The sequence below is a fragment of the Anguilla anguilla genome, chromosome 9 (genome assembly GCF_013347855.1).
Source record: "Anguilla anguilla isolate fAngAng1 chromosome 9, fAngAng1.pri, whole genome shotgun sequence".
NCBI classification, from domain to species: domain Eukaryota; kingdom Metazoa; phylum Chordata; class Actinopteri; order Anguilliformes; family Anguillidae; genus Anguilla; species Anguilla anguilla.
In genome coordinates, this window is record NC_049209.1 from 34279305 (window position 1) to 34289304 (window position 10000).

General features: G+C 45.6%; 1 protein-coding gene across 4 annotated transcripts in view; it reads left to right on the plus strand.

Moving 5' to 3' along the window:
• LOC118235743 (teneurin-2-like) overlaps positions 1–10000 on the plus strand; it is a 364321-nt gene that overhangs the window by 263372 nt on the left and 90949 nt on the right. For all 4 annotated transcript variants that reach the window (XM_035433481.1, XM_035433482.1, XM_035433484.1 and 1 more), the window contains one exon: positions 4379–4616. In XM_035433481.1, the coding sequence (XP_035289372.1) occupies positions 4379–4616 (238 nt within the window). The remainder of the gene's footprint in view (positions 1–4378; positions 4617–10000) is intronic.

The window sequence follows — 10000 nt, forward strand, 5'->3', positions numbered from 1 at the left end:
GCTGCTGGTTTGATTCTTGGTTCGTTTAAAGGGTTCAGAGTTACAAAGCGAGGGTACCCTGTTTAAATAACAGTCTGTGTAAGCAACAAATTGCAGTAAATAATGGGTCAAAGTTATTAGAACTGTGTTTGTAAGTCGCCTTCAAAGTTAAGATTTTTAAAATAGCCTCAATTTCTCATGCATTTGTATCTCAGAGTCTCTATTCTATGTTGAATGTAGCCTCTTTTACAGCTATTTAAACATTTTGAAAATATGTTTAAAATATGAATTGAAAATACAAGTGTTTTGGATGACAAAAACATGTTGCAAGGAAAAAAATTTCTTTATATATTATTTTATTTTTTAAATATTTTTTTATTGATTGTATCTTGTGGTGTAGGTTTCAGCATTGCAGAATGCATGGTTCTTGAGATTAAGACCTGTGTCCCCTACAGGAGACTAAACTGAATTGTTGGGTCTTTTGCATGTATACCAACTAATCTCTAAATTTTTTTTTAAAGCTTCATTATTAGAGCCAGTCATGCTTTTATCTTTTATTACTATATTCAAAAACTCAAAGATATTCCAGTGTGGTCATAAGACAAGCAGGTCAGTTAACAGAACCAAGATATTTTTACTTTTTATGAGACTGTCACTACAGTGCTAGTTTCAGTGCTAATTGAATAATAGTACAGATTCAGGGTTTTGAGAAAATTAGCAAAATAATGAGAGAAACTGAAAAATGCAAGTTGCGAATAGTTCAATAAGCACTACGTACAGAATTCAAGTTTGAAGTTTTTTTTAAGGATTTCGTTGGTCTGTTTTGGGGTTCCATGAAGCATTTGCTGTAAATACTTTTGAGGGGGAAAATTGCTTCTTTACCTTAAGATGCATCCTTTAAAAAGGCCAGCTGTTTCAGTTCACAGGAAGTGTTTTTAGTGTTCAGAAATTGTTTTAGAGCATTACTTTCACCCTTGTTAGTTTTATTCAACAGAACGTTTTAAAAGAAATGAAGTGGAATCAGCAGAAGGGTAAAAAAATAAGGATGAAATAAAAAGAGGTACGCTTTGTCTGTCATTTCAGTTTGTCTAACCTGTTAAACCATGACAACCATGAAGCTCTACCAATAAAGCACCATTAAATTGAATTAAGGGTAAGAGTGACAAAGAGTGAAAGAGAGTCTTCTTTGAATGTTTTATTTCACAAAAGGAAAAAAATAAGAATGGGATCGTAAGGCCATTAGCAGCAGGTATTTGTATTTTACTGTGCGTTAACATATTTAAAGCTGGCTTGCTTCTTTGGTTTGGTCCTTTGGTCTGTTTTTGTTTGGTTTTTGTTTGCTTTGGTCCTTTCATCATGCTAACGGCTTTGGACGGCCATCGGTGGCGTGATGTACCACATGACACCTTGAGGATGATGTAATGTGTGTGCGTGTGTATCGCTGAGAAAATATAGTTCTTCATTGGGCACGTCACGCAAGGCATATTTTTATTTATTTATTTTTTTATTTGGTATCTTCAATCCCACTTGAATTTTGGAACTATGTGCAAGCATGCTCATGTGCGCCCCCTGTTGTCAGCTCGGGAGAGTGAAGACAACCCACGGCTCAGGTCCGAAACATGCGGTGCCAGCCAGCTGCTTCTCCTCACGCTGTAGCCGTGAGCCGCGCATGCGCAGAGCAGGGGCGGAGGAGGCCCAATCCCGCGCAGAGAACAAGCCGCGGGGAATCCGGACGGCCAACCGAGGTCGCTCAATCAATGAACGCCGCTGCCCCTCCCTGCCGACCGAATCCCTTCCCATAATTCCCTCGGGCGGCGCAAAGCCGATTGTGCTCTGCGGGGGCCGCCGGCCGGCCGCAGTTGGCCCTGCCATGCGCCGGATTCCATCCCGAGACCGCGGTGCTCGCTCACGCGCCGCAAGCAGCACTTTCACCGTCCCGGAAAAGGATTACGCCCGGTTACGGGCCCTGGAGACCTGTTTAACCGAAATAAGTCCAGAAGCCATCTAATATGGCGGCACCTGTGTCGCAGTACACATTACATTACATTACAGGCATTTAGCAGACGCTCTTATCCAGAGCGACTTACACAACTTTTACATAGCATTTTACATTGCATCCATTTATACAGCTGGATATATACTGAAGCAATGCAGGTTAAGTACCTTGCTCAAGGGTACAACGGCAGTGTCCTACCCAGGAATCGAACCTGCAACCTTTCGGTTACAAGCCCAGTTTCTTACCCACTGTGCTACACTCTGTCCTCGTGCACCAGTAGCAGAATACCGTACAGCAATTCCCCAGTGCGGTTTTGGGTTCGGTTTCCGCCACTGCGGTGCGTTCTGAGCTGTTCTCCTTCCCCTGTCTGTTACCTGTCTGTTGTCTGAATAAAACCAAAGCAACAGGCCAAGGGGGCAGACCAGTGCAAATGCATTTTCTCTAAATGGATAACTGTAAAACGCTGTCCACTCCATATCGCTTTTCAGGTTTCAGCGTCTGCCCCAGTCAAGTTCCATGACCGCGATGTCACACTGGTGTCGTTTGTTACTCTTTGGCCACATGCTGAGTACTGTGAGCCTCTCCACCATTTTGAGAGCTTTCGGTCAATTGATGCGATAAATTCAATTGAAAGTACTAAAAAATGTGTTTTCATCATTAATTTCAGCGACTGATAAACACCTGATGGTTTTGGGAGAGATTGAAGATTGAAGATTGGGAGAGCGCTAATATTTGTGCGTTTGTGTCCCTCGTAATTAGCTTCTGGATACCAACGGCGGTTTAATGAATTCCTCGCTTATCTTTTTTTCACGATGCTGCCCAGTTCTGACTGTGTCACATTTTACTCCGCAACTTTGATTCATGTGAGACCTGTCACTCATCTGGCCAGCTTGAGCGAGCCAATCACGCGGAGTTCACTCTTATTTTTTTAGTGTCTCCGATGTTTCCCCAAACAAATAACCTTGCGGGCGATTATGGCCACCGGGTCTGAAACAGCGAACATAATCACCGGTATTGATGGTACCATTTAATCTAATAAACTTGTCAGTCACTCAGCCAGAAATTAAATCTCTCCCCCATTTTAGTTGTTTCCTGATGCGTGATAGCGGCGGTTTTGAGAGCGTGAATATAATCACCTTTTATAATTCACGGTGTTTAATCAGAAATGGCGGCGGGTTTTTGGAGCCGCTCCCGCTTGTTTATCGGGGGACAGCTCAGCAGAGTGTGTGATGGATCGGCTGAGCGGCAGAATTTATGGTGATAAAATTGATTTAGCCGCCGTATCGAGCCGCGGAAGGAGGCCCCCCCCCGCTCTCCAGCCCCTCCCCTCTGTCGATGCAGCGGCTCGCTGGTGAGGCTCGAGTGATTATACCTCAGGACTATCCAATTAACAAGGTCAAAACAAGCCCAAACGACTCCATTTTCCCCTTTGATGCGCTCCTTCCTGGAGGAAGGGCCGTAAATTACATGTGAAGTTGACATTTTGCTGGTCCTTATTTTTTAGTGTTATTATGGCACTTTTGTGTGTGCGGAAGTGTGTGTGTGTGTGTGTATGGGTGAGGGTGTGTTTGTCTGTGAGTGTGTGCGTGCAGGTGTGCGTGTGCAGGTGTGTGTGTGTGTGTGTGTGTGTGTATGGGTGAGGGTGTTTGTGCCTGTGTGAGTGTGTGTGTGTTTGGTGCAGACACTGCAGACTGTATTTAGACAGTGACATATTTTTTTGCTCTGTATTCCAGCACATTGGATTTGAAATGAAACAATGAATGTACAATGTTGTTAAGACTGTTACCTTTAATTTGAGGGTATTTATTTCTTGGGTGAACAGTTTTCGAATTACAAACCTTTTTATACATAACCATTTTAAATTTATATTACGGTTAATGTTTATATTGATATGTTTCTTCATTCGTGATTTGGAACACAATGTGTTGTTGGGATTCTTGTTCCTAAAGTAATTCTTCATTTAATCATTGTAATTTGGTAGATTACATGATACTCATGAAAATGCATGGCTAAGTGATGAGATTAGGGCTGGGGGTATGCATGATAAGAAGGCGAACTCGGCCGAATTGGAACCACAGCCGCGCACGGCGGCGCATACAAGTGTGTGTGTGTGTGTGTGTGCGTCGTCACTGCGGCTTTGAGCTGTTTGTTTCCCGACACTCCGGGCCAGTCGGATCCGATTTCTCCATGTGCATATTTTAGACCAGTCACATCTCCGCATTCATGTCGGCGTGCAAACATCTTGGCTCGTTCGGCCCACAGGGACGTGCACTCCGCAGTGACCGAAGTCAATGCTGAGTTTCGTTTTCTCCACAAACACGTCGTTTTACGTCATTTCGCCGAAGTTCGCTTCCACAGTAAGTGCGCTCACAGCTCACCTCTCGTTGTCCTGTTCTCTTTCAGGTCCTCCAAACCACCACAGCCAATCAACGCTGCGGCCTCCTCTGCCCCCGCCCCACAGTCACCCCGCCCTGTCCCACCACCAGTCCTCTGCCAACTCCCTCAACCGCAACACCCTGGCCGGCCGCCGCAACCCCGCCCACGCCCCCGTGGTCGTCCCCGGCGACGGCCCCACCACGCCCGAGTCGGTGCAGCTCCAGGACAGCTGGGCGCTCAACAGCAGCGTTCCCCTGGAGACCAGGTGGGCTCACCTGCGCGTTCATTACGCTGTGCAAACACGTTCAGCTGCAGCATGCAAACTCTATGGGCTCACTTCACACACTCACACACACACATACGCACGCACGCACGCACGCACGCACATGCATGCACACACACACACACTCACACACACACGCACGCACGCACATGCACACACACACACCCACACATACGCACGCACGCACGCACGCACATGCACACACACACATGCACACACATGCATGCACACACACACACACACACACACACTCACACACACACGCACGCACGCACATGCACACACACACACCCACACACATGCATGCACACACACACACTCACACACACACGCACACACTCACACACGCACACTCACACACACACACACACACACACCCACACGCACACACGCACACACACACACTCGAGTCGAGGGGAGCCATCAATCCTCCGTAAGGACATCTGCACAAATGCCCCTCACCTGCAGTTTGCAAACTGCTTCTGCTTCGGCGCAAACACACACTGACACAGACCGATGGAGCTGTTCCTGCCGGCAGCCATGCCACCCTGCACCCTTTTCATGTCAAACCGCCGAAGATAAGCAGAGCTCACTGCCTGCATGGGAGACCTGAGTTTGTGCTGGAGGAGGTGTTTGCGACTCAATAAGGATCCCCTTCCATCTGGATCAAACACAATCCAGTTATCCAGCAGTGACGGGGAACTTTGCAATAGGAGGTGCCGTCTTTCAGACTGAATGTTATGCTGAGGTCCTGGCCCTTACTGCTGTAGGAACAAATAATTTTAACAAGATTGATTCAATTTGGCATTATTCTGATTCAGATTTTCAACCGTTATACCAGAACAGTTGCTATTGACGCAGAAGCAAAGGGATTACCTGTTCAGTACACGTAGACTCAAGAGAGAAATATAACATGCTAGACCCTCAATGTATGCTGGGACTACATCGTTACCGAGCACCTTGAGATGGTTACGTTCAGATCTGCCTAGGAGCGATACAACAGGGTGAAGGAACACAAAAGATTTACGATCAGGGTAATGGGTTAATTGACAGTTACCCTCTCAAAACTGATTTGTTAAAAACAATACATTACATGTAATTTTTAACACATCTACATGTCTAGTTAATCACAACACATTTTGTGTTACTTTCAACACAGTCTGTGGTAAAAAGTCTCCTTTTGTAACATTAATTTTATATTTGTAACACAAAAAGTATGTTGGATAGTAGCACATTCTTTATGAGAGTGTAGGGTCTTTCAGAAACACAGGTTTATATATTGTGGGGTTAAGTGGTAAGGATACAGTGAATGAGTGAATTTGTTCGTGAGCAGTAAGATCATTTATGTTTGATTAAGGCTTGCATGGTGGTCATCAAAGATCCCATGACACTTTTCAAAAAAAGTAACCCTGTAATTTTCTCATAAACCTGGTTCTCTGAAATATGTGGAATCATCAGATGCCTTCATACTACTGGGTACACAATTCTTTTTCATTCCCTATCTACTTTGATTCCCCAGATCATTACTAAAAATAAGAATTGAGTCATTTCAACAACGTAGGCAAATAAAGGTAAATGAATGAATAAAACAGACTGACACCTGTACAAACATATTCGCCTGCTGCATGCAAACCATGTCTACCCACACAAAGAAAAATAATCATTTTGCTAGCTGAATTCATTAGTAGCCAGGGATTGTTATGCGAGTAACCCCATTTGAAGACTCGATGGAATTGAAATCATTATTTTTTATTAGGTAAAAATAAAGAACCAAAGAAAATAAAATTTAATATTAAGCATGCGTTATTCTGTTGAGATTTTGAGTTATGAAGTTTCTTTCTTTTTAATCCTGAAAGCAAAAAAGTCTACAAAAACGAATACTGCTGGAGGATTTGGTTTTGATCATTGAAGACCTTGTTTCTGACATCGTTAACAAGGCAGTTTACATAATCTTTTTTTCCACCAGTCAGTAGTAATGGAAAACAGACTCCTTATTTGACTATGTTAATATACCTGCTTGCAGATTATACCTGCTAGTCTACAGTACCTAAGTAGTGCTGACTGGACCATGGGTATTATGAGCATCATGGCTTGTGGTATAAGTACCTGTATGACCCTGTTACAACCCCTGTCGTAAGAATGTCAGAATTCAACAGCAGCAATGTAAAAGTTGAATATTTCTGTGCAGGGAGTATCCCGCATGGCTCAGATGGCATAGCTCAGCTATCTAACTTGGTTTATGGCACTGGAAATTTAGTAGAAGGTCTGAGGACAAACTGAGTCACTAGATATAAATAGCGTGCTAGCTTGGCTAGCTAGTTTTCCGGGACACTGAAGGATAGTCATCATTCTGATTCGTCCTGACTGTGACAGGTTCAGATCCTGTTGGCAGGGGTGGCGATGTGCCCGTCATTGGGATTAACTAGTATTGGCTCGGTTAAATCACTCCAACCCCACTGCTGATTCATCTGGATCCAGTATTATCGAGTCGGTGTTGCTTTGCATAGAGTTCTCCGTGTTCTGCTGGCTGGCCAAATAAATTGCTGGTGTTGGAGTCTGTTTAGTGGGCCGACTATCAAACCTGAACCTGTGAATATTCATGACAGAAGGAAAACGCCTCTTCCTTCCTTCTGCTCTCCTTTTTCAGAAGTATTTTAGTTTACATTAGAAAGAGAAATGTTAGTATTTCCCATGTTAGTAAATTTGGGAAAGGTAAGGGTACATCTTTTTATAACGGCTTATTGAGCACTAAGTGATTGCACTGGGCCTCTAAAGTCATTTGCATGTCATATGCATACTCGACATCATTGGCTGAAACTAGACCGTTTTGTTTTGATTGGCTCACACACATATGCGCATTTCGATAGAGGCAATTTCTCATCTACAGTTATTCTGATGAGCACTTGGATAGGATTTGGGGGAGCGGGGGTGAGGAGGTGGCGCTTGTTCTAATTTTGTTCCTCATTCCTCAAATACCGAAATTCAGTTTTTTTTTTCCTCGTTCCTCTCCTTTCCCAGATCAGCACCCGAAAGCTGAATGTGCTCTATTAATGGATACGAAGCTACAGGCTCCAGTCTGGTGTTTATTCTATTGAGGGGAAGGGGGGGTTGGATGTACGGGGGGGGTGGGGGGGTAAATTTGGCTGCAGTGTTTGTGTTGGGACGTCTCAGCGGAAGCGGCTTCAACCCCCCGCCCCACACGCCCGTCCGCCCCAGCCCGAGAGCGCTCCTCCTCAGCAGGCTTATTAATACAGGTTCTGTTTGTGCAGATGGATGTGCCCTCACACACACTAATCTCACGCTGGCACACGCACACACACACACATGCACGTGCATACGCCAGCACTCACACACACACACACACAGAAACACACACATATCCACTCAGACACACTCACACACACACACACACACACACACACACACACATGCCAGCGCTCACACACACACACAGACACACACACATATGCACTCACACACACTCAAACACACCAGCACTCACACACACACACATGCATGCACACACACACACTAACATGCACTCACACATGCCAGCACGCACACACACACACACAAACACAAACATGCTCACACACACACACACACACACACACACACACACGCATGCTCACACACACACACACGCTCACCGTTGCAGAGTTGAGCAGATTGCAGGGGATTCACATGGTCATCGATGGGAAGACAACTCAGATGCTGGACCATACGGTGTCACACAAATTAACAGCGCACAGATTTACGGAAGGGGGAGAAAGTGTGTGTGTGTGTGTGTGTGTGTGTGTGTGCATGCATGTGTGCCCACGCGTGTGTGTGTGTGTATGTGCGTGCGTGTGTGTGTGTCTGTGTGCGTGTGTGTGTGTCTGCATGTGTGTGTGTGTGTGTGTGCATGTGTGTGTGTGTGTGTTTACACTGCCCACTGCGTGGCAGTTCACCTGCACAGTGTGTGTGCGCCAATTCCTTTTAGGCGGCATTGAAATCTATATTTCATCATATTCCATCTGTATTATATTTCGTCAATATATAGTCTGTGTTATATTTCATCTGGAGCTTCCCTGGATGGTGCAGACCCAGCCCAGGGCTTTGATTCCAGGCCGGTCGGATTGACTGCTGTGCATGGAGTTCCTACAGCTGTCAAAGAGATGGAGAGCACAGGAAGCCCCGTGTTTCCATCCCAAAATCAGCAGAAAAAAACTACACTGTGGCCTCCAGTCAGTCAACGTTTGCCCTGAACACTGACTCACATTAATGCAAGTGTTTGGGGTTTTTTTCCCTTCATAAAGACAGTTTGCTGAGTTAAGAATTTAACCACAACTTAACAAAAAAATCACAAAACCGTTATTGTGAAGTAAAAGAGTAACACTCGCATTCATTTGTGAGTCAAAACAAAAAGAAAACAGTCACAGAATCCTGGACTGGGTGCAAAACTATTTGCCATAAGTGGAGGACTGCCCCATCTGCCATGGGTCATTTGGTATCTTTCCCCTGAAGTGTCGCATAATCTGCGTGCTTCAAACAGGCTGGAAATGCCCCGATGATGCCTCTCATTGTGTGATTTCCACTGGTGAAACCCCACTCGCTCTGTCTCAATAAAATAAAGAGGGAGAGAGAGAAAGAGATGAAAGAGTGAAGAGGAAAGATTTCTCTATTATCTTGAGGGAGGAGGTGGTGTGTTAGCCGTTCGAGCGGGAGTAGAGGCTCTCTCTCTCCTTCTCTCCCGCTCTCTCTTTCTCTCTTGCTCTCTCCCTCTCCCTCTCCCTCTCTTTCCCGCTCCCTCTCTCTCTCTATCTCTCCCCGCAGGCTGCTAAAAGAGACCTGACCGACTGCGTTCTTTCACTGGGCCTGCTGCAGATTGATTGTCTTCCTTCGGCCGGTCAATATCTCCTTAAAAGCCCCGAAATTAAAAGTGGAAGGAGAAAAAAAGGACCGTGGGAGTGCGGAGGAGAGGCGGGAGAAAGCGGGGGGGGGGGGGGTGGGGGGGGGGCGTCACCCGCAGGTGCTCTGCACTCACGCAGCAGCTGCGCGGCTGCCTCTGTAAACCTCCGCGTGCGTTTTCCTTTTCCCTAAATAGAGAGAATCCAGAGGACGTCTTTGTAGCTTTTTTGGGTTGTTTGGGGGGGGGGGGGTGGTGTTCAAAAGCGACCGAGTTCTCAAACCTCGCACTTAAACCACGTCTGCCTGAGCACCGCATCAAATAGGTAGAAAAGGGACGTTGTGGAAGCACAGGGGAGAGATGGAGACTGTGTTGAGGTGTAGCTGTCATAGAGGCTGCACTCAAAGTAGCCGTGGATAGGAGAATCAGAAGCCTGCCATAGCAGTCGTATATGTTCCTTGCGTTAACATTAACTAGC